The sequence below is a fragment of the Lonchura striata genome, chromosome 17, assembly GCF_046129695.1.
Source record: "Lonchura striata isolate bLonStr1 chromosome 17, bLonStr1.mat, whole genome shotgun sequence".
Lineage (NCBI taxonomy): Eukaryota > Metazoa > Chordata > Aves > Passeriformes > Estrildidae > Lonchura > Lonchura striata.
This window is the reverse complement of record NC_134619.1, coordinates 7,132,882-7,157,558: the sequence shown is the minus strand read 5'-3', so window position 1 is coordinate 7,157,558 and position 24,677 is coordinate 7,132,882. Positions and strand designations below refer to the sequence as shown.

The 24,677-nt window shown below is 41.6% G+C and overlaps 1 protein-coding gene across 1 annotated transcript in view; it reads left to right on the top strand.

Annotated features, from left to right (window-relative positions):
- Positions 1 to 17,632, top strand: part of RTEL1 (regulator of telomere elongation helicase 1) — a 39,323-nt gene extending 21,691 nt beyond the window's left edge. The window contains exons 22-34 of the mRNA XM_021527334.2: positions 314 to 391; positions 1,579 to 1,722; positions 2,463 to 2,578; positions 4,116 to 4,239; positions 5,400 to 5,553; positions 7,130 to 7,284; positions 9,305 to 9,400; positions 10,526 to 10,733; positions 11,935 to 12,072; positions 12,750 to 12,866; positions 14,611 to 14,853; positions 16,268 to 16,438; positions 17,303 to 17,632. Of these exons, the coding sequence (XP_021383009.2) occupies positions 314 to 391; positions 1,579 to 1,722; positions 2,463 to 2,578; positions 4,116 to 4,239; positions 5,400 to 5,553; positions 7,130 to 7,284; positions 9,305 to 9,400; positions 10,526 to 10,733; positions 11,935 to 12,072; positions 12,750 to 12,866; positions 14,611 to 14,853; positions 16,268 to 16,438; positions 17,303 to 17,496 (1,938 nt within the window). The 3' untranslated portion in view covers positions 17,497 to 17,632. The remainder of the gene's footprint in view (positions 1 to 313; positions 392 to 1,578; positions 1,723 to 2,462; positions 2,579 to 4,115; positions 4,240 to 5,399; positions 5,554 to 7,129; positions 7,285 to 9,304; positions 9,401 to 10,525; positions 10,734 to 11,934; positions 12,073 to 12,749; positions 12,867 to 14,610; positions 14,854 to 16,267; positions 16,439 to 17,302) is intronic.
- The last annotated feature ends 7,045 nt before the right edge of the window (positions 17,633 to 24,677 follow it).

The window sequence follows — 24,677 nt, the reverse complement described above, 5'->3', positions numbered from 1 at the left end:
TGCTTCTTGGAATAATTAATATCTAATAATTGCTTTCCTGTTTTGTCTGTTTTACTTAACGATCTGCAGAAACACAGGATGGTTCATCCTATCAGAAGTATCTGATTTTTTTTATGCTTATCCAGATGTGTTCTGGATTTCACAGTGATATAAGGATTTTGCTGGGAAAATGGCTTCTCACACTTCCAATTAGTTAAAAGTAAAGACAATTATACTAAGCCAAATTAATCACAGTTTAGATCTTAGTGTTCAAGCCAAATTTAGTTAGTACGGTGTAATACCATTCTTCCTCTTAAACTTGTTTCTATTTTAGGTTATTGATGCCTATTATGATAAAGTTGCCTGTCCTAAGTCGAATGGAGCTGCTTTTTTGGCAGTGTGTCGAGGCAAGGTAATGTAACTGATAATCCGTTTCATCTGAGATCAGATTATATAATTTATAGGAAAAAAACTTCATTTTGGGTTTAAATATATTTCTTATTATTTGACTGTAATTATATGTGGGGAAAAAACAAGTGCTCTGAAGTTTTTTGAAAATTAGGTCACATTTCTGTATGATTCACTCCTGTTTTTATTGAGGGGACATATTTTGATTTCTCTGAAGTGGATGAGCATCATACTTGCATTTCATGTTGGCTGCTCACTGAAAACATAACCCATTAGATGAGAACAGCTGTTCTGGAGAACTGTAATGAAACAAGTTAAAACAACACTGCTGCAAACCAAACATAATGCTTAGCTTTAAAACATTTGCTTTATTAACTTCCTGTTCTCTGGACACATTTGATGGCCCTTCCTTTGCATCTTCCAGTGCTGGTAAATTGACTTATGTTTATCAGTGGAAATATTGGTGAAATTACTCTTAGAGCCCTTTGCTGCTGTTCACTGTGTACCAGGAGAAGTTACAACTTCTTTTGCAATTTTGGTCCCAGTCTCCAAAGGGGCTGTTGGAGTGAAGGAAAGATGTAGCTTTCTCAAGTCTTGTTGCTGAGATTTGGAGAATTGATTCAGCTGAAAAACAAAACAGTTTTTTTTCCCCCTTGATATTTTTTCAGTCTGTTCAACTTTATTAATTTCACAAATTATTTGCCAGCACAGTGAGTGTGTACAGGGGCACATGAGTGCCAAATATTTGATGGGATGTCAACAGCACAGCTGCTGGACATGGCACTATAGTCTGGTGAATCTGATGGCTTTCTGTTATTGCTTTGAAGTGATTTTTTAAATTTTTGCTGTTGGAGAAGTTTTGTTATGTTGTTATGTCTTGTTAACAACCAGGGTGTGGAAGATTTAAACAAAGGTGTTGACATGTTCTCAGTACAGCTGCTTTTATCCAGGAGCAGCACAGCCATTAACAGGGTTGGCTGAGCTGTGCTTTGGCACAGGAAAAAGCCAAGTTTAAACTCTTGATAATAAAATTTACAAAATCTAGTTGAAATTATAAATTATTCATTGAAACTATTGATAAACTACACTTGGCCAGGGAGTTAATTGAATGGAGAAAAAAGGCAAACAACTGCTGAATTGCCCTGAAGTGTCACTTCAAACCCTGCTGATGATGGAAAACTGTCCCTGCAGGCCAGTGAAGGCTTGGACTTTGCAGACATAAATGGACGAGGAGTCATCATAACTGGGCTTCCATTTCCCCCTCGTATGGAGCCCAGAGTAATTTTAAAGATGCAATTCCTGGATGAGATGAGGAGAAGTGGTGCAGGTGCACAGGTGAGACAGGACAGCTTCTCACTCTTGGCTGTTTGAATGTTCATGTTATTGGTTCTCCCTCTTGTCCCAGTGGGTTTTGGGTTTTGTTATCCTCTCAGCATCGTGGGACCACGAATATCAAAAATTAAAAACAGCCTTGGGAATTTGTCACAAATTCCCTTTTTTTAATAATGTTGAGAGTTCCAAATTCTGGCACAGTCTTAAATATAGGCCCCAATAAAGGTTGTAATTAAAGTTTACAGAATCTTTGATGTGTGTTATCTCTCATTTTGAGGGATGTATTTCATCCAGAGAGAGCATGGGCAGGAAGCCTGTGCTGGCTGTTTTGGGAATCATTGTTTTGGAAGTGTGGTGGTGTGTGTTGGGATGTTTGGGTTTGGTCTTCTATTGCTTCAGGCACAAGAGTGAATGATGTTACAGTTTAGTCTGATCTACAGGTCTCAAAGAATATGGAGAGTCTGTTGTACTGCCAAGGCTCTGAGTACACCATATAGGAAATAGCCTCTCCAGCTGGACATTTCTTCTTGAGTTTTCTGTGCTCTGTAAGTCAGGTGTGACTTTTGAGTCCACCTGTCTTTGGTTTTCCTCAGCTCTTTGAGATTTGTCAGTACATCTGGTTGATACTATCCAACATCTGTGCTTCACTTTTTATTTCTTTAGGAAAAAAATAGTGACTATACAGCACAAAGAGTACATTTTACCTGGTAAATAATGTTAATTCTTCATCCTACCTCTCTCAGTATCTGTCTGGGCGTGAGTGGTACAGTCAGCAAGCGTCCCGGGCTGTCAACCAGGCCATCGGCCGGGTCATCAGGCACCGCCAGGACTACGGGGCCATCTTCCTGTGTGACCACAGGTAAGCCCTGGCTCACTGAATCCCAGAATATTTGGGGTTGGAAGGAACCTTAAAGCTCATCTCATTCCAACCCCTTGCCAAGGGTAGACATACCTTCCACCAGGCCAGGTTTCCCCAAGCCCCATCCAACCTGGCCTTGAGCACTTCCAGGGATGGGGTACCAACAACAGCAACAGCTTTATATCCCAACATAGGTGTTGGTATTTTGAATATAAATGTGCTGATGCTGCTGTTTGGAAAAGGCTACAATTCATAATAATAAAATTGATTTATATAACAGGTTATATAAATATTGCACAGCTTCAAGAAAGTAACCAGATTGTTATCTTCTGCTCCCCAGCTATGTAGTCTTGGAGCTGCAGAAGGAGGTTAATGGTTTTAATGGAAAATAAACCAATTTTTTGAATTCACGTTTGTAATACCATGGGAAATTATGTGACAGCAACTTATGGTTTTGCATTTTCTCCATCTTTCACTTGAGATGGCAGTCAGCAGCACTGCAGTGTTTTGACAGAAGTATGGAAATGAGGACAGATTATGTTACTGAAACAACACTATTTATAGTCATATCCTATATTAACATTATACTGCATTAATATCCATTTCTGCAATGCTAATTAGTAGAATATGTATATTATAGGCACCAGGAATTTAATTGATGGTACATGGAATCAGCAAAGTTCTTTCTCCTGAGTAAAGGCATCACCCCATTATATTTACTGCACTGTTATGTCTTTATTTGTGTTGCTGCTTCTCTCTTGTCATTTTGGATAATGTCTAGATTTGAAAAGACAGGTGTCTGCTAAGGAAGGCAGGAGCCTCTTGAAGTGGAAAACATAAACTCCCTCCCTCCAAATTATTATAATTTTGAAATTAAGGGGGTCACAGGCAAATATATGGGAGTAGAAAAAATAGTTCTTTATTAGGAAAATAAAAATGCAGTAATACAAACCAACACTGATGGAATCAGAACATTACCCTGACACCCTGTGGCCCAGTGTTAGTAGTAGTCCTGTTAAATGATGTCTGCAGTCCTCCTGCAGTGACAGGTGTGGTTCTGTTGAAGCAGGGATCCTGTAGAAGGGTGGAAGGGTGGAGTTTTCCTCTGGGGATCCAGTGGTGGTGTAGATGAGCCTGGCCTTGCTCTGGGAATCCAGTGGGAAAAGGCTGACTGTGGTGTTCCAAATCTCAGATTATATCTGGGTAGGAATGCTTGGCTCCTCCCCTGGGTGGAGCATCTCCCAATGGGATGATGGAATTTTATTAGCCATGCAGTGAGACTCAACGACCCATTAACAGAAGATGTTTCCCAGGGGGAGGATGGGTGGAAGAGATAAAAGAAAACTTCCCCACCTGGCTTTAATGGCTGACCCATTAACAGAAGATAACCACCCCACCAAATTCTAACAGCTGGCAAAAGAATACACACCCCTGGCCACCTCTTGCATTGCAACCTAAGACAGATAGTGATCTGAGTTTGTTTAATTAATTTAGCCCAACCTGGCAAATAATTCTCAGGTTTTCCTATCCTGCCCAGGTTCACAACTTGTGATATCAGAGGCAAATTGCCTTCATGGGTCCGTCCCTACGTGAACGTTTATGACAACTTCGGGCACGCGGTCAGAAGTGTCTCCCTCTTCTTCCGTGTCGCTCAAGAAATTGTAAGTGTCTTAAAAAAAAAATCCACAAAATGAACAACCACTTACCTCAGTAGTGTTGGAAACTGGGAATGCTAAACTAGGTTAGAGATGTGAGAGAATCACAGAAGAATCACAGAGAATCTCAAATTGTAAGGGTTGCTTAAGGATCACCGAGTTCAGCTTTGTGCTCCTCGCAAGCCTGCCCAACACGGCGTCACTTGTCACTTCTAAACACTGGAAGATTTACTGGAAACGAGGTATGCCTCATCTTTCTCCAAGAGTGATCTGGGGCAGGATGTTGTTCTTATCCTGGGCAACTCATTAGCTTAGATCACAAAAACAACTTCCTCTTCCAGTTCCTCCTAAATAAATATGTATTTTTTGGCTGGTATGCAAATTCTGGAGCTGATATTGGCATCCAGAGGCTTTCTATCTCAGGATGAGGTTATATGTGTGGAAGGATCATACCCCAAAATTTAAATTGAAGCTGACTAGTAATAAAGAGTAATACAAACCATCAGTTGTTATTGCAGTTCAACACTGGGTCATCTTTACTGAAAGGGCTTCTCTATTACCATTAGGAAGTTGATGTTGCCTGTAATAATAGTTCCCTGATTTAAAAAGTAATATTGTAAAAAGGCTTCCTAATTCACTGGAAAAAGTCATAGAAGAAATGGGCTGGAAGCCAGAATGGGAAATTATTTGCTCCCAAAACGGAGGTTATGATTAAAATTAGCACTTAAAAATTTCATTTACAGACTTGGACAAGTTCCTGGAAGATGCTTTAGCCAAATACAAATTGTTCAGACAAATTAGTTACATATGGATGATGCTGCAGGACTTGATGATCTTTTCTGATCATAAGTGACAGTTTCATGGTAAATCAAAACCACAACCCATGTGCTTTATCAGAAGGAGCTGTTGTTGCAAGGATAGCATTAGGAAGTGATTGTTCTTTAGCAGGTCATGATCCTTTTTCTGGTACCAGGTCACTTAGAGTTAAGCCTCCTTACTGCACTTCAGCTGTGTTTCTTTTTTCCAAAAGCCCATAAACCAGCAGTCTTGCTACCAAAGGTTATTTGGGAAAAAGGAGATGTCTTTGGATTGCTGCTGAGATTTTTGGTCACAGATGGAGTGGAAGTGGCCTTTGCCTGTGGTAACACTTTGTACACTGCTTGCAGATGCCCCCACCCCTGCCTCAGTGCCCTCCTGGACGTGCTGGTTCCCTAAGTGAAAGCAATGCAGCACCATCTACTTCATCTGAGCAGAGCCTCTCCCTGCAAAAAGCTAAAAACCTGGATGACCATGTTCCAAGTTTGAAGAGGAAAAGGAAAGGTAATGTTTGGGTCCTCACAGATACACTTTTTTGTTTTAAGCTGAACCACAAAAAGGAGGGTCAAGAAGATAGAAACTGGAATGGGAGGGAAAGTAAGGAGAGCTCAAAGACTGAATGTAAAAGTCTGGTCAGAAGGGACATAATTAAGCATTAGAAAATGGAGGAAAACAGTTGCAATTGCAGAGAAAAGAGGCAGATGGGGATGCCAAAAGTATCCCACAGAGGAGGAGGAGTTTTTGTGGAGTATCACAAATACTTTGGAAAATAAGACCTGGAAATCTCTTTCTGCCTGGCACTGGCTTCCATATGTCCTCATCTCATCCTGTTGTATAGATGACTCTTACTCAGTAATCTTAAGAAAACAAAAGGGACATGGAAACAAAACCATATTTAAAATTTTATGGGTAGCTAATGCCAAAGAATAAATGTCAGATATTCTTTCAGCACTCTAGACTGCTTGCTGGTTTGGAACAGAGCAGTGAAGTTTGTTTAAAGCTCTGGTTCCTAATCAGTTATGAGTGAGTGTGAGGGTGAGTTCACATTGTATTTAAGCCAGTTGTTACCAATAAGGCTTAATAAAGCCTGGTAGCAGCCAGTATGATTGCTGTTTATTGTTCAAAGGGATTACTTTAGTCACCATTTTTTTCCCCCCTCTCAGTTTCCAACTGTGCACTTTTTCCTCCTTCCTTTGACTTGAGTCCATCTTTTGTGCAGTTGCAGAGTGAGCTGCTGAGCTGTGCTAAACCAATTTATTTACCTTCCATACACTTGACTGCCAGATCCATCTCAAAGGATGGGCTGGAATGTGTGACTGGAGGTGAAGGGATGAAGCTGCATTTCCTGTTTAATAGAGATTTTCAGTTGCATTGCATCAGATGTAATGTCAAACTCCCCTGTAGTCATAGTGATCATAATATACTCCCATTCTTATCAAAACAGTGACTTTCCTTAGTAACTGACTGTTGGAGTTATTTCACAAAGTAGTGGAAATACATTTTGAAGGTAATGCCTTACGGAAATATCAAGCTGATACTAATTTAACCCTACTTACAGATCAAAATTCTTATATTTGAAACCTGGATTCTGATTAGTGAGAATATGAAGTTTGGACCTTGGTAACTGTGTCTTATGGGTATTGATACTGTGAGAATTGTAGGCTTTAAAAAAACTTGCACTGTTAAAAAGTAATAAATCATGTTTTGCACCAAAATCTCTTAAAAACTCCAGAGCTCAATTTTGGGAAAATCCATACATCTAAAATAATGGAACAGCTGCTTCAGTAAGACTTTTTCCCATTGATCCTAAGCCATTTTGGGGTTAAATGACTTAAGGAAAAGTTTGAGGGCAGTCTGCCAGGTTGTAGTAACAAATGCTTGAGCAATTTTGGAAGTTATGTATAAAAGCAGTCTTCTTACTAAATTATATAATGCAATTTTGCAAGAGGTGGAAGATTATTTAATGCATCAGCACATTCGTGGGTTGCTTTGTGAGATGGGGAGCTATCACTAAATTAAAGAAAATGCAGGAGAGAATGTGGAATGTGAATTTGTCTCCTGTGTTCTGCTGTGATGGCAGGAAATGGAGATGGAGCACCCAGCCTGTGTGTGGAATATGAACAGGAGTTTGTCTCACCCCGAAGAAAATGTGTTGGGCTCTTGGATGCCTTGGAACGCAGTGAGAAGAGCAGTGAAGATGCAGAGGAGGAAACTGATTTGCTAGGAGAGGAAAAGGTAATGGCAAAATACGTCCTTGTAAGTAATAATTGCAGGCTCTAAAGCAAAATGCTTTTGGCATCCAGAGAAACAGCTCAACCCTCTTTCAAGAAAAGCTCACTGTAATCAGCACCAGTAAATGCAAGTTCTCATAACTAAATTAATCAAAGGGTTTCCTTGCCACTTTCAAGTAGATGATCAACAGGTAGGTGCTCGTTCTGTGCTCCAAGGCTGCTGACCAGGAGATTACTGAAAGTTAACCACACTTTCTGAGGAGCAAGGAGCTCTTGGAGAAGAAGTTTGTAAATACATGATTTGTCCTGGGTGGCATCTGTGTCAGCACTTGGTATGAGATCAGATATTGAATTCAAAAAGGGTGGGAGAGGGTTTATGTATTAGAATTTGCATTTTCAGATTAAAATCTCTGATTTGCCCCAGAGAAAGAATGTTGCTGACTTGTAGAATATTTTATCTGAATCAAAAATCCTCTATCACATTAAGATCAACAAAGCTGCTTCTGTGCTGTTAATTTTCTTTCCTCTTGGACTGGTATTTTTGATACATCAGTGATTAAGCTGTGTTCTTACTTTCCCAAAACCCCTGTTAGCAGTAGTTGGAGAGGAGGCTACCTTTACTTGGTTGGAGTATTTTACTTCTGGCTTGCAGAGACAGTCATGGACTTCAGCAATACCTATTGCAGCATTCTGAAGTATTTCCCTCAGGGGAAGAATTCCTGAGGTAAAATGTGTAAATGTAGGAGTGTCTGGGGAATATCTGAGTAGGCCCAAGGACATGAATGGAGACACATACAAAATAGATGGAATGTACAAAGGACAGCAAATATTTAACTTGTGTGCTGCCAAGTGGGAAACAGGCTCTGTCACCCATTGGGTGGCCACGACATTGACACCAAAACCTATTCTTTGGAAAGCATGGCCCATTTCCAGGGACTCTGGTAGCTCAGCTACAGAATATTCCTAACACAGCTGCAGTGCTTTTGGCAGAGCTCAGCATTTCCTGGAGTCAGATAAGCTGATAGACCCAATAGCTTGGCAGTTGCTCGGGTCCACTTCCCATTTGTGTATTTGGCGTTGCTGCTTGTCCGAGGCTTGTGGAGAGCTCTGGGGTCACCCTGTGCTGCTCTCAAATTTGTGACCTGATCCCAGCAGTCTGGTGAGTGTAGTCCTGAGACAGGCAGTGGCTCTCAGGCAGCCAGCCAGCTTTCACTCTTGAGCCCAGCACTGAGCACTGGATTTGGACTGAGGATGGGATTGGTGTAATTTCCTGTCTTCACCATCCAGCATAGTATCTGTTTATCACTTTTCCTTTAATCAGAGTTACACTGCACTCTTGATCCCTAAATAATGAAAGTTTAGCTGGTCTCATTCTGAAAGAATTTGCTTTGCCACCTCAAAAATTCACAATAAAAGTAATAATTTCTCAATCCATTTAAGTAATAACAGTTCCCCATAATCAGATTTCTTTGTCGGTTACGCCTCATGTGTAGGAAGCCTTATTTCTGCTGAATCATGCTTTTCAATGTGCTGCCTTTACATAGCACAGGACTAAGAAGATGGTTTTGATAATTTTTCTGATTTACTGCATGTATCATAAATGTTTGATTTGCTGCTTATATTCCAATTCTTCACTCCCTTACATACAGGGAGTTCCAGGCAGGAAAGTGAAGGGGAGTGTGGTTACACTGGTTACACACAGTCTGTGTAGACTCTCAGGCTGTCCTGGAGCATTCTGCTGTGAGTCCAGCTTTGCTTAGCCAGGAATTTGTACCCTCAAGACCACCTTTGCCTTTAATTTCTTCTATTTTGGTCTCTGTGAGTTGTCTAGTAATTTTCTACCCTCTAGAAACAGGTATGTGCCCAGGCCCTGTTAAAATAATTTAGATTGACTTGTTTCACTTTCTTGGATGGTGTCATTAACTTGGTAACCAAGTTTTACTTCTGGAAATACCTAAATTTAACAGGCAATAACTCTGAAAATAATTTTTTGTATCTTATTTACTTTCTTTTCATCTTCACAGGCACATCGTCTGTCCACACTTTCCCTTCAATATGAGAAGAGATTAACAGATGAGCAGAAAGGAGGAAGGAAGAAAATAAAGCTAATCAGCAATACAGTATGTGTTTCCCTGTGTCTGTGCTATCCCTTTGATCTATAGATTGCTTTAATTTGAATTGTAAATTTCAGGCAGACAGATAACTGATGCTAGAATGTGTTTTTCCTTCAAATTGTAAATATTCATCAGTGTACATCTGAAAGTTATTTGCCATGCTCTTTTCCAAGTCCAGACATCCCAGACCAAATCAAGCACAGATCCACAGAGGGTGGTAGGTGAAAAATTGTTTTTTCTGGCACTGATTGCTTTGTGAACAATTTGACCGGGGTGGTGGGTGGTTTCATTCTTTTTGATTAAAATGGAATAGTTCAGTTGGCAGGGACTTACAATGATCAGCAAGTCCAGCTGCTCTGGTAGAGCCTCAAATGATTGAACTGACCAGTCTGGGGCAAGGGATCACATCCTACCCCTGTGAGGTGGGTCATGGTTGTGTGTTAGCTCTGCAGCTGTGCATTTTTGTTTTGCCCTGTCTCCAAACCCGGTTAACTAATTATGCAGCTAATTGCTTAAGTCACAATAAATTCAGGCTAATTCCCTGGGTGATATGAGTGCCAGTAGTTGTCCAAGGTGCTGTCCTAACTGGATGTTCCCTGTCTGTCAATCTACCAAGCACCTGACAAACAAAACTGATCCCAAAGCCAACAATATCCAAGAGATGAGAGAAGGAAGAGAACAGGTTCATGCAAAATGTTGTGTTTGCTGATATCTGGTGTTTGTTGCTATCTGATGTCATGATGAGTCACCTCAGCCTCCAGCTTTGGAATAAATGTAATTTTGTTAACCCTTCTCCTAAGAATAGAATTGTGCAATGATACTTGGCTGCCTTCTCTAGGAATTTTTCCTGAAGCTGTTTGGTCAGTAGCCAAGGTGAATAATAAATGGATTATGGGGGTGACTGCCATACCGACAACCTGTTAGGTGAAAACTTCCATGGTTTAAGTGGAGGCACTGTGATGCTGCTGGTTGGGCCATTGGACTGGATGATCTTAGAGGACTTTTCCAACCTCAGTGACTCTATGATTCCTTTCATTATCCTCTGTGCTGTTGGAATTTTAAACTGCTTCCACCTGAAACTTAACCCCTCGAGTGCTGCTTTTTACTGAGGGCCCTTTCCTGCCCGTGCAGCAGGAGCGGAGCGCGGAGCCGGCGGAGCCCAAGAAGGCGCGAGCCACGTTTTACATCGCCACCGTGAAGGACACCCTGAGCCAGCAGAACTATGAGCTCTTCTCCAAGGCTCTGCAGCAGTACAAGAAGACAGATGACTTCCATGCCATGCTGTCCCAGATGAGCTCCCTCTTTGTAGAGGATGTAAAAAAGCACGTCTTGCTGCGAGGTACTTTCAGAGTGTTTGCACGTCCCTGGTGTATTTGCAGAAGTGACTTTCATCTTTTAAACAGGCTTGGATACTTCAGAAATGTTTTAGATGTGAAGTGCAGCTCAGTTGATTCATCACTTTATATCCCCAGATAACACAGAAGATTCTCATCAATCTGTTTATCATGTGTAAGCTCACATCTTGACTTGAAAAAAATCGTATTCCGTGGAATTTTGTGTTATTTTAAGCCTTGTCTAAAAGTACAGTGACTTACTCCTGGTAGTTTTGGAGATCAAGAGTGTGGTTGTGTGAGCTGGAGAGATGCCTTCATAAGATTTCCAGTGCTAAAGCAGTAAATAAATAGAACATAGAGAGAAATTTTCTGCTTGGATAATTTGGAGTATAAAATAAAGGATTTAGGCAAAGGTAGATAGTTACGGCATTGGCTGGTTTTTTATTGCCTTTTAACAACTGTACTGACAGGAACTGAATTGCCACCAAGATTTCTTCTACAGTATTTTCTATGTAATTTTTAATTTATCTCTCAGCTTGTGAACAAATATTTGTGAGCAAATGTAACATTTTCATAAACTGAAATAATAAATGCATAGTTATGCATCTTGTAAATAATTTTAGGGAAATTCTAAGGTTAAAGAATGGGAAGCTCAGTCACTTGGTTTCCCAATTTGCTATGATCTGCATAAATAAGAAAATGTTTGATCATCAAATCAAGGTCTAAGTCTAGTTTTGAAAACTGTCAGGCACCCAAAATCTAAAGTCGATTTGATCTTTAGGGTTCTGGTGGGCCAGCATTTTGTGCTGAGTAAGTAACAGGAGTTACAGTAAAGTTAACAGTTTATCAGTTATTTGAAGTATCAGCCTAGCAGTTACTTGGATCTCATGGTTTCTGGGGCACCTCAAGGGCTGTTTCACTGAGAGGTGGGTTACTTTATATTTACCATGAAAAGATGAGGTTTTACCTACTGGTGATGATATTGCTTAATGTTTGCATGATAGCTGACCTTTGTGTAATTTGTAAGTGTGCTTATTGTATAAATATTAGATAAAAACATTTAGATTTTAATTTATTTAGTTGCACCTTTTTATCTAACCTTGAAGTTCTGCTGTTGTAGCTTTTTAGTAGCATTTATTGCCTATTGTGGATTAATTTTTTTTTCTTTCTTTCTTTTTCCCCCCATTTCCCTCTCTCTGATGCAAGATTTTTACCAGTTTGTTCGACCCCAGCATAAAAAGCAGTTTGATGAAGCGTGCTGCAATCTGACTGGAGTGGGCTGTGGCTACAAACCTGAGCACAGCCTCCCACGTGAGGAGAGGGAGATGCTGGCCAAGAGAATGGGTGAGGAGCTTGGTTCAGTTGTAGCATTTGAAGGACAATGTCCTTGTTCACCCAGTCATAGAGCAGGATGTGTCTGATGTGTAGAAATGCAAGGAAGTTCAATTTAATAAATTCTGAGCTAAGTCTCTGCTCTCCATGATGCTCTTGCCTTCCCTTGAGCTGTGCTGATGCCTGAGAATTGGTTACTGCATAGTTGATAATTATGTCATTTTGTTTCAAAAGGAGATTTTACTGATCTGCTTAAATAATTTAGTCTGGGGAATTAAACAACCTTGTGTGTGTTTTCTTTGCTGCCCACATAGTGTCAGCAGAGTTGTGAACAGAGGGTGAGTATATCCTCACAGAACTTGTCAAATTTATGATAAAATTTATGAGCAGTAAAGTTCTGAAAAAGTGGGGTCTTACCTCATCATCGGAGAAATAAATCTGTGTGGAGTCCCATACTGGTCTGGGTTGAAAGAGATTTAAAACTCACCCAGTTCCACCCCCTGCCATGGGCAGGGACACCTTCCACTATCCCAGGTTGCTCCAAGCCCCATCCAACCTGGCCTTGGACACTCCAGGGATGAGGCAACCACAGCTTCTGTTGGTTGCTCAGATGTTTTCAGCACAGGATGGCATACTTTGAAATGCACCATTCCATGTTCATTCTTCCCTGGATTGGTTTCATTTAACAGAAGAAAAACAGAGCCAGCAGAAAAGTACATTCTCCAAGGCCTCGTGTGCTCAGCTGAACCCTGGGCTCCACCTGAACCAAGGAGGATCCCACTTGACAACAGGACTCAATAGTGCAGGTACCCTCCGTGTTTAACAAAAATCCAGTCTATTCTGTTTTATTTCATCACTGTCTGGAAGTTCTCCTGGAGCAAATCGATGTTCTTCATGCTTGCTTATCACAGTGGCTCACTCTCTGTAGGTGGGAGGGATGGTAAATCAAAATTTGCAGCAAGGGTTGTGCAAAACAAAACATGAAAGTCAATAAATTAAATCAAGGTGGATGTGAAAGAAACCAGCTGAAGCCAGAGACTTGTACTAGAGGCTGAGCTGGGAAAAGTGGGGGTTGAGCACAGATCTGCTGGGCTTCCTGTTTGTCCAGGGTCCATGAAAGGGAGCCAGTTAAGGAGTGTGAGTTAACATTACGTCAGTATGAATTCAGGTATGAAGAAACTGTTTCGTTTTGTTCTTGGTGTAATGTGTACACTCCCTGTGTGGACAGCCTGTTTTTTCTGCAGAAACAGAGAGTAATAAACGTAATCTCTGCATGCATCCCTCTAATCTCACTCCGTCCAGTATTTATTTTCAAGCTCATGGGCTCACTTATTATTTAATTATGGGTTTTCCTGAGAACAGCTGGGAATTTTTTGTGTTTCTTACAAGGAAATGAGTAGTATCATTGGACAGCTTAGAAATCTTTCTTTAGAGGACAAAGAATAGTGTAATGCTAATCCTTTCTTTAAAAAACAAGCTAGTTTCCTGGAAGGCTTTAAATACTTCTAATGTGTGAAACCATACTGTTTATTTTTATTTGTCTTCCCATTTTCTTTTCTATTTGTGAATATTTGAATAAAGCAGGATCTTTAGTAATTATCTTGTCCTGAAACCTTTAGAATGGTTTCACAGAAGCTTGTTTCACTAAAAGTAGTTGAGAAAATAATAGGAATAAATGGATGTGTTATTTCTGTGCCTCACTCCTTAAGAAAACAATGCTTATATTCTGTGCTCTAGGATATGCAAATAAATACTGACTATAAAATTCACACCCAAGTTTTTTCCCTCCCAGAAAATCGAATGAAACCTGTGTTTTCAAACCTAATTATCTTTATCAAAATAAAGGTCCAGATACCAAAATATATGGCGGGTTAATTTAAATAAATTTCCTATCATATCCTTCATCCATATTTGCATGCCTATGATATGCAAACCAGAACTTTTTTTCTCTAAAACATGCCAGAAATCAGAGAATAATATTGTAAATAAGGTTTAGTTGGCATTTAGCAGGATGTTCCAAGCTGCTCCTACCTTTTCTAGACCTCCTACATGGCTCTTGTGCTCTCTTGAGTGTTGTTTCAGGTTAGGTGGTACTTCTGGACGTTGTTTTCCTGTTGGGAAACACACTTTTATTGGTGACAAAGGGTGAGAAATCTGAACTTTGAAATTGCCCATTTCAGGCCAACAGAGTTGGTTTACCCATCTCTTTAAGATGCATTTACTCCTTCAGTGGACCACAAAACCTGATTTACTGCTGACCTCCATGCCCCTTTTCCTCATCCCCTGGTGACCTTCTGACACATTTCTCCATTTAAAATTATCAAGGAGCTCCAGAAGATGCTAAAAGGGATCCCCAGAATAATTTTGCTCCGTTACCATTCCCAGGAGCAGGTCTGGCCATGCCACAGGGAGGTGTATGGCTGAGCAGGTGGGGTTGACTTCACCACTTCAAAATATTTCAGAATTCCCTCCAAATGGAGTGAGAAGTGGGATATGTTGGAGTGACCTGTTTGTTCCTCAAGCCCTGCTCACGCGTTCTTTGTCTCTCAGGGCAGAATGCCAGTGCAGCTCCAAGGAAAGAGGCTGAAAAGGCTCCAGGCTGCAGGAGAGAGCATCACCAGGCCCTCAGGACTGCCTACCTCAGTGATGTGCAGAGGGCTTTGGACAAAAGCAGCTACAGGCAGTTCTACGAGGCTCTGCTGGCTTACAAGAAGACAGATAATTACAATGCGATGGTGTCGGTGATAGCAACCCTCACCACTGAGAGGCCACAGGACTTTCATCTGCTACAAAGTAAGAGTTTTTAAAAATCACTCTTATTTATTTGAAAGGAAAGTGTGGGTACTGTGATCTCGTGTGAGGTCTCACCTTTTGGTTTAGCTACCCAGATCAGTGGAGCAGCAGGAGCAATGTGTTCAATGAATGCCATTCAGAGAGCAAAAAATGTCAAGGTTATAAAATGTTCTCTCTGTCTGTTCAGATAGAACTTGTCCATTAAAAACATTACACAAGACCTCAGTAATTCCAGTCCTAACCTTCATCCCACCTAACTTCAGTCAGAGGCTTCCATGACTGTTTTTTCTTCTCAATTACTACAATTGCCCTTTAGAAAGGACAGTGCTGACTATTGAACAGACCCAATTTTATTCCCATGACCAATGATTGCTGTACTGGTGCGAAGTTCTTTAGATCACTTCCAGGTTTCAGGATAAGTAGTCAGGCTTTTGATTTACTATTCTTTTACTGAGCTTCAGGTGAAAATATTTCTGGAACTGTGACATAATTTATTTTCTCAGAAGTAGTTTGTTTTATTTTCCTTTTGTGGGTTTAGTGATGGAAGGGTTTAGGGTTTTTAAAATTAGTAATTGGACTTAATTGTTCTAAAGGAGACGAAGAGGCATTGTGTGTTGATCCTGACTGCCTCAATGGTGATATTTTGTGTGATGTACCACCTCAGTTCCACCTTCTCTCATGTCTCTGTGGTGATTCTTTGCTGGAAATTATGCATTTTGTGTATGCTGGGAAATGCTGATGGAATTTTGTTTGTTATCTTTAGCAGATAACAATAAATATTGCACTGGCCTTGAACTGATACCATAGTCTGCAAGCTGTGAGAGAAAATCCTTATCCTGGTGTGTTAACTAGTTAGATTAGTCTTGGCAAAGTGGAGACTGGGAGAAAATGAGCTGTGTGACACTGTGAGTCATAACCTCCCCCTGAGCACTCTTTCACAGTCACTGTCTCTTCTGAGCAAATGTTTTGACCTCAGAGGACTTTGTGGTGGAATTGTCTGTGCTTGGCAGTAAGTCATAATTGGGGTTTTTTAGAATTTCTGTATGTGTGTTGTGAATCCTTGTCAACCAAACAATAAGAAATTTCCTTCCTGAGCATTTCTCTGGGTATTGTGTGTATACCTGATGTTCTTAGATCACTTGTCAGGTGAAGTGCTGGGGCGGGTGCTTGTTCTGAGCTGTAGAGAGTAAAAGAATTTCAGGATAAATTGAGATTATTTTCAATACTCATTTGCCTTCTGACAAGGAAAACCTCGTAATTATAAAAATCACAAAAGCATGAAGTGTTTCACCAAGCTGAAGATACTCTGAGGAACCTGACTGATTCCAAAAAATTTCTCCCCTCCAAAGCAAGGAGTCTTCCATGGTCAGACATTGATTTTCCTATGCATTTGACTGTGTTTTCTTTTGGTCAGGGTTTTACATGTTTGTGCGTCCTCACCACAAAGAGCAGTTCAGAGAGCTGTGTAAGGATTTGACTGGAATGGTTTGTGGTGATGGAGAGAAGCAACTGCAACAGCTGGAGCAAAGTGAAGGGAAGCCCCAGAGCTTGGAGAGCTGCACAAAAGGAATCAGCCACTTACAAGGTAGGGAATGAACAGTTGTCACAAGTTTAGAATATTACTTATTATTATTATAATGGGTAGGGCTCAACAGCCTCAGAATCACAGAATCATAGAATTGAGTTGGAGGAGACCTTAACCCTCATCCAGTTCCACCCCCTGCTCTGGGCAGGGACAATTTCCACTATCCCAGGTTGCTCCAAGCCCCATCCAACCTGGCCTTGAACAATTCCAGGAATGGAGCAGCCACAGCTTCTCTGGGCACCCTGTGCCAGGGCCTCACCACCACAAGGAAGAATTTCCCCTAATCTCTAATCTAAACCTGCTCTGCTTTCATTTAAGGCCATTTGCCCTTGTCCTGTCACTCCCCACCCCTGTGAAAAGTCCCTCTCCTGGGCTTGGGCTTCCCTGCCTGAGGCCTTTCAAGGAGAATCAAAGCATTTGGTTATCTCTACATTGGGTTAAAAAAAACCACACTCAAACAGGAGTAAGAGAAAAGGTAATATGAGATGGGGAAGTGCAAGGAAATAAGAAAGAAATTAATTATAGTTTTGTCATGTTTAAACTGTGAAGTATGTTAGGGTGAAGGCAGAATTGTTATATCTAAGTGGGATGAGAGCAAGAGTGGATCAAGGCCCATTCTGTAGGAAGAATTGCCATAGAACTAATTCAATATAAGTGTCACTTTCAGTAATATTGATTTAGTGTTTGTATCTTTCAAAAACATCTGTTGCAAAGCACTATGGCATAAAAACTAGTTCTTTAAATTTTATTTTCTTCTTATGCAATGACAAGTGAGTGAATTTACTGCTGACTGTGTTTTGCAGAGTCTTAGTGTTTGTTTGGCATGATACAGGTTGTACACTGGTTTTCTCTTTTTCTCCCCAGACACATCCACTTCTAGGAGTGGGGCACCAGAAAAAATTCAGACTAAGATTTCCTCCTTCTGCTTTAGCCAGAAAAGTGAACTTGAGTTGCCAAAGACTGAAGTGTCCAAAGAAACCAATAATGTGAGGGCACCCACAGACTCTGGAGTTGTGCCCATCTTTCCCTTAGAGATGGAGCCAGAGTGTGGTAGGTAGAGGAGAGGTTTGGGATGTAATTCTCTAATACTTGGGAATAAAGATAAATTACAGAAATGAGGCTGAGACTGATGGTGTATGAAACCACTGGGTCCTGCCTGTGTTTGCTCAGGTGCAGTGATTGGTGTGGTTTGCTGAGGAGAATCTGTACTTTCTGTACCTTGTGCTCTCAAAGTTCTTCATTGTCTTTGTCACAATGCTGTAGTAGTTTCCTGAGAACTTTAGGGATTTTTTTCTTGACAACTTCCTCATAAAGGAAGGATGTGACCAGAATTCCTACTGTGACCTGAAACATCAAGAGACTGTGAGGTCACTTGAAAGAAATAATGTGTCAGGGCACTGTTGAGGTAGTTCATTACACTCATGGTCATTGTTTTCTGGACTGCACTGGATGTGTGGATACATGAGAAGTTCACAGGTGATTACAGGAATTTAGTCATTTCCTCCCTCTCTTTCTCTCTCCTCACCCTCCCCTCTTTTCTAGGAAGATTCCACTGCTCTAACTGCAAATCTGAGGATGATGTGCCTTTTAAATGCCCATTATGTGACTTCACTTGCTGCAAAACGTGCTGGAAGCAGTTCTTAAAGGTTCTCCTGTTTATTGGTTTGGTTTTTTCCAAAACTGCTGGGAATTCTGTGCTTTTCAGGAGAATGATGTGAACAAGCCTGGAATCAGAATTCTTCTGTTTCCAGGAAGAACACCCAAATGCCAATGGAAGATTTACCACTTGATCCATTGTTTCCCATGGTTGGCAATATGATTGGAAGCAGATCTCTGCCCTAAGCTGATGTTTTTACGCTTTTGCACCTTTCCGAGCTGCCTCCACATGTTCTCTGGTCTAAAACTACAAAGGCAACAAGCTCTGGAGTCAGCTTGGAAAATTCTGGTTTTTTAAAATATTTTAATGTTTATTTAAATTTTTTTTCTTTCACTTTCATAATTTTACCCATCTAAAACCTACTGTAAAGCTCTATTGTGAGAATGAAGCAAATAAGGAACAGGCTGCCCAGGGAAGTGGTTGAGTCACATTTCTTGGATGGATTTATGATGTGTAGATGTGCACTTAATGGCATAGTTGAGAGGTAAACTTGGCAGTGCTGGGTCAACCATTGGACTCTGTGACCTTTAGGGTCTTTCCCAACCAAACAATTCTGTGAATCTGTGACTCTGAGTTCCTGCTCAGAGATCTTCTGTCTCTTGGTTTCCTCAGCTGAGTTAATTGAAATTCTTTAGGTAAGAGGATGTAGCTGGTCCCAGGGTGCCTGGGTTTGGGAGCATCTTAACCAGCATTTAATTCAGCAGCCAGGTGTTAAAAGACTTGCAAAAGCAGAATAATGCAAGAGTTGAGGGGTTTCTAAACATTCATATTTGATGAGAAGGTTGCTGATCAGTGAAGCTCAAGAATATCTAAAAACAGTACCGAAGGAAAAGAAATTTCTTCAGCTTGTCAATCTATAAGCAAGTACAAAATAATATGTTGTTCCAAGTTCCAGAGACAGGTCTTTTTCTCAGGCAGAAAACATTAAATTGTCAGGTAAGCATAGAAAAGATTGGATGACATCCAAATAAAATACAGCAGCCAAGACAGAGTTGGTCCAAAAGGAATATAGAATAAACACAGGAAGGTGCTGAGCTCTTCTCCCTGGGATTTAATGTCAGGATTCATGGGAGCTGTCCAAAGCTTTTACCAGTGAAGTTCAGACTGGATATTAGGAGACATTTCTATACCAAGAGGATGGTCAAACACTGGAAGAGGCTTCTTAGAGAGACCCTAATGCTCTTTAATATTACACTGTCATAACTTCTGCCCAACCCTTAAGAGGTCAGGCACTTGGACTGTAGGATCACTGTAAGTCCCTTCCAAGTGGAAGTGTTCTTTCTCTTCTATTTGGATATCCCATTTCCATGTTTGAGGAAATGAGTCACGGGTCGTTTGCTAGTAATGATTTCTGTATTTGCTACTTAGTGAATAATCTTACATTTATTAATTATTTATGTATTTGCCACTTACCCAATTAATCTTCCTTACAAACACACCTGTGTAGTGATTAATGTTCTCAGTATATAGGAGTGTTAAGTGGCTCATTTCATGATTCAGGCATTGTTTGGTTAATGAAAAGTCAAATACAGAGTCATAGAATCATTTCTGTTGGTAGAGACCTTAAAGAACATCAAGTCCAACCATCAACCCAACACCACCACTGTGTTTTTAGAACCACGTCCTGAGGTGCCATAGCCACTTGTTTTTTGAACACTCCAGGAATGGTGACTCCACCACTTCCCTGGGCAGCCTGTTCCAGTGGTTTATTACCCTTTCCATGGAGAAATTCTTCCTGTTGTCCAAACCTCCCCTATCCCCTTGTGGTTTATGGTGTGACTTGTGCTGATGCTTCTCCTGTTTCGAGGCAGAGCTGTGCTGGTCATGCAGCTGTGATGGAAACACAGGATTGCAAACAAGAGTTGGATTCTCTGAAACCAGTCCCAGAGGAGTCATGTCCCACCACATCCACTCCATGTCCATGTGCTTGGGACAGGGGTACCTTTACCAGCAGGAAATGAGCAACCATGTCCGAGCTCTGAACTCTCATCAGATAGGATTGGGCTTTGTCACTCTGACACGGCTGCATTCAAAACTCCTGTTTTTCTTTCCTAATAACTTACTCACTGTTTTTTCAGCTCAAAAGCCCTTTGGTGCACATTGTCCCACCAAGGAAGTGACTCAGAGCATCATTCACAACGCGGGGTTTGCAAATTGTGATCTTGTCCAATTTGTTACTTTACTGAAAGAGTGGTGGGGAGAGGCGGTGAATAATTTTGGAAGCTTTTAGAAGCTTTTGGAGGAGCAGAGCAGATGGAATTCCCTGCAGCTAGAAGCGGATTATGGGGATTAGTGCTGGAGCATGTTGGGTGATTCAGTGTTAGGGAAGCCTTTGAGAGACTGGATGAGAGTCTGCTGCTTTGGGGTGTGGTTTTCTCTCCAGAGGTTCTGTTGCTGCTTCCAAGTGTTTAAATGCATTTATTCATGCAGGTCTTCCCAAAAGAGTGAGTTCTTTTCATTTGTACTATCTGTAATACGGGCACATAATCAAAGATTTCACAATTAAATGTTACAGTTAAAATTGCCTTTGCCAAGTGCTGGCTGTTGGGAGACAGAGTGACCTTTCCTCTCCCCTTCCATTTTAGATATTTCAGTTAATGTCACCACAACAAAAATCCTACTGCCTGAGCCTACTTTGCAGTCTGCACCTTTTCTTGCAATAGCTCCCCACTGCCAGAGGTTAGATGGGATATTGGGAAGAAATTCTTCCCTGTGAGGCCCTGGCTGTCCAGAAAAGCTGTGGCTGCCCCATCCCTGGAAGTGTCCAAGGCTGTGTTGGACAGGACTTGGAGCAACCTGGGACGGTGGAAGGTGTCCCTGCTTGTGGCAGGGGTTTGGAACGAGATGAGCTTTAATGTCCCTTCCAACCCAAACCACTCTGTGATCCTCATGAGGAACTCCCACACTTCAGGGAAGGCTGTGCAGTGCACCTGATGTAGCTACCCACCTTTTTAAACCTCCTGAGCTGGCAATCTTCTCCCAAAGATTATTTTATTAAAAAAAAAAAAAAAAGATTACTATCTCTTTTTTGAAATAGACCAGTTCAGTTTTACCAGTAATTTGCAAGCTAAAAGAGGAACGGTTTGGATTCATCTGCAAGTCAAATTACTTTAAAGCTGATGATTAGTGAAGAAGGAAACTGAAACCTGGATGGAGAAATGATGCCTCTTGTGTCTTCATGTCTCGTGCTGCTAATGAGAAAGGTGTGGGGTGTTATGAAGAAATAAATGTACTTGGTTCCCCTACAAAACTCTTGGCAATGACCGTGTGTGTCATCCACGTCCGGGTATGCCCAAGAGACATTTCCCTGTCATCTGTGCAAGAGGAAGCAGGAATTCAGGGAACTCAGCCAGTTGACAGGATTTTACTCACAGGTGCAGCTGCACTTCACAAGAGCTCCTGCAGCTCCACGTTTCCTCGTTCCTGTATTTCAGTCCTCCAGATGTCTCATAGCTGGGTCAGGTGCTGTAAAGTCTGGGGCCACTTTGCATGGTGCACAAAGCCTCATCTTCTTTTTATTAGTATCAAGGAAATAATCGACTGTGTGGTAACAGGAAGGTTGCAAACAGCAGATATGATCTCGGGGACTGATGGGTGGCTGCTGTGGCTTGTAGTTCATGTTGGCCAAAATGTGGTAAAGATTTTAATATCAGAGATTCACAGACTGGTTTGGGTTGGGAGGGGCATTAAAGCTTATCTTTTCCCACTCCCTGCCATGGGCAGGGACACCTTCCTCTAGACCAGGCTGCCCCAAGCCCCATCCAAACTGGCCTTGAACACTTCCAGGGCTGAGGCAGCCACAAATTCTCTGGGAAAGATGTGCCAGGGCCTCTCAGCACCCTCTGAGTAAAGAATTTCTTCCTAAAACTTAAACTGAAACAGGGAAACATTCGATTAAAACCACTGCCCCTTATTCTGTCACTATTTGCCCACATGAAACCCCCCTCCATTCATGGCATTTTCTCCACAATAAATACATTCCCTGTGTGTTTTGCTTGTTGATTTCTACAGGTGGTGAAGAAGTGCCCCAAGTGCCACAGTGATGTGAAGAGGCAGCGATTAATCCAAGTTTTCTTCTGGTCCTGATACCACCCACAGAAAGGGCAGGAAGCCTTTCTGCCAGCAGAAGGCAGTGGCTGTGCTCTGGCTCTTGCTGAGCAGGAGCAGGATGAAGGTTCTTTTAAACCCCCTGTGATCCTTGCCTCTGGATTACGAGCTGAACACCAGCACAGATCCTTTTCCAACAAAGGTGATCAAGTCTGAAAAGTCTCACTGCAAGAGACAAAGCAGAACATTGTCCTCTGTTAGAACTAAGTTAATGTTTTACTTATTTTATCCTCTCAATTCTCCTGTGGCTACTCTTAGGCTGCAATTCTATATCCTGGAGGCAGCTGTCATTTTATGGGCCCTTCAGGTAATACCAGATCATGGAAAAACCCCAGGAATGCTCCTACAATGGAACTGAGCTGGCTGAGGAGGCCAGACTACCCGTCCCTACCCCACTGGTGTTCCTGGAAGAGGTGATTCACATTCACTCTTTGGGGTTTGGCAGCATTTTTTACTTCCATTGGTGGATGGTGAGCAGAAGCTCCCTCTCATCTGCTGTGCATCCCAAAGCCTGATTCCATCATCCATCATGGTGGGATTTTTTGGAACATGCTTCTAAGGAGGCTTTATTCTTCACTTTATTCTCAGTGATATTTCCATGTGCCTGTGTTACCTGATTCGCTTTCTAGGAGAAGAAGAAGAAGCTAAATGTTTTAAAACTTTTAAATTAATCAAATTAGATGGGTTAAAAAAAAATTCCTTAATATTTCCGCTCTCTGTGAGTAGTGGATATAAGTGGTTAAGCTAAAAAATTATATCAATTTTAAATCTTCTGTAGCTGCTGTAAATTAGGCTGTAAAATAAAATAATTTTGTCTAAATTTTATTTGGCTAAATTAAAAAAAAAATTAAGAAGACAGAAAATAACCAGATATAAAAACATTGGACATTGAGTCCTAATGGCCCTGGTAGGAGCAAGTGGAAATGTTGTACCCTGTAGGTTTTTTTCGTGTCAATGGAATTTGGAAAACTTTATGTTAATAAAATGTTATTCTTAATGGAATTGAAAGGTGAGCTCATTTTAACAAAGTTTCCTATTTCTCCTGGTTCTAGAATTCAAACCCAGTGTCTTTCAAATCTCAGAGCTGCTGGCAGTGAAATGGGAACTTTTTTACTTGATTACAGTTAACAAAGGCTTAGGCAGGAATTGAGGTAGTTCTGGGCTATCATATATTCTGTCTTGTTTGTGGGTGAATATTATCTTCTAGCCATGTATCTATTCAGTACAGCAAAACAAGAATAAAAAATGCAGATGAAGCCATGAATGTTTCAAGTATGAGTGGGGGAAATGACAGAAAAGTGTTACGTAAATACAGGTGTGTTGTAAAAATGAACAGACAAATACTTGGCGTGAGGCTGGGAGCAGTGAGCTGTAAAATGTCATTTATTGGTGGGTAGTTCAGTGCCTGCTCTGCCAGGAAACTGCAGCTGGCTGCTTGTGCCACTGGAGGGAAGCCACAGCACAGCCATGAGCGAGCTCAGGGGCAGTGACACCACGGCTCAGGTCGGGTTTGCTGATGGGAATTAGCTGCTGTGGGCTGCAAAAATGCAGCCAGAACCAGCAAGACAGAAGGAAATACTTGAAAATTATTGTGGGGTTGATTAGCCCCACATGCTTGGAAAGGGGTTGGCTGGGACAAATATTACGATGCTGTTTTTTTCCCCTCAGCTAAAGTAGTTTTAAAGCTGTGCCTTTTCCTGGAGTTGTTTTAGTATGAGGACTGTTCCACCCTGGGGATCCTCTGTCCTGAGACAGGGCAGAGAAACAATGCTGAGAATATCTCAGTGCCTCCAAGAGAGTCACAGAATGGTTGGGGTTGGAAAGGACCTCTGGAGATGACCCAGTCCAGCCCCCTGCCAAGGAAGGGTCTCCTGGAGCAGGGGACCTGGGAATGCATCCAGGTGGGTTTGGAATGTCCAGAGAAGGAGACTCCACAGCCTCCCTGGGCAGCTCTTCCAGCTATTCCCCATATTCAGGTGAAAATTCTTGAGTTTTAGTTTCTGGCTCTTGCTCCTTTGTCCTGTTGCTGAGGACATAAAAAGAGTCTGGCACCCTTGGAGATATTTTCATTGATGAGATCCCCTCTGAACCTTCTCCAGCCTGACCAGGCTCAGCTGTGTCTCCTCCTCTGAGATGCTCCAGGATCTTCATCATCTCTGTGGTCTCTGCTGGATCTTCTCCAGTAGCTCCTTGTCTTTGTTACATTGAAAGGAAAACTTGCCGAGGCTTTTTCTCTCCTTTCACCCAGGACATTCTATTCCTTTGTCCAGGGGACTCCTTCTGTTCATCTCTTACTCTTCAGAGGAAGGATTATCTTGCTGAAGAGGTTTGCAGTCACTGCCCTTCACCAGCTGAGTCCCCCAGACAAGCTCTGAAACACTGTCCCACCAGTCCATCTGCCAGTGCACATGGCTTTGGTTTGGGTTTGGTGCTGATTTCTGGTGCAGTGGGAATTGCACTGCAGTGGATCTGGGA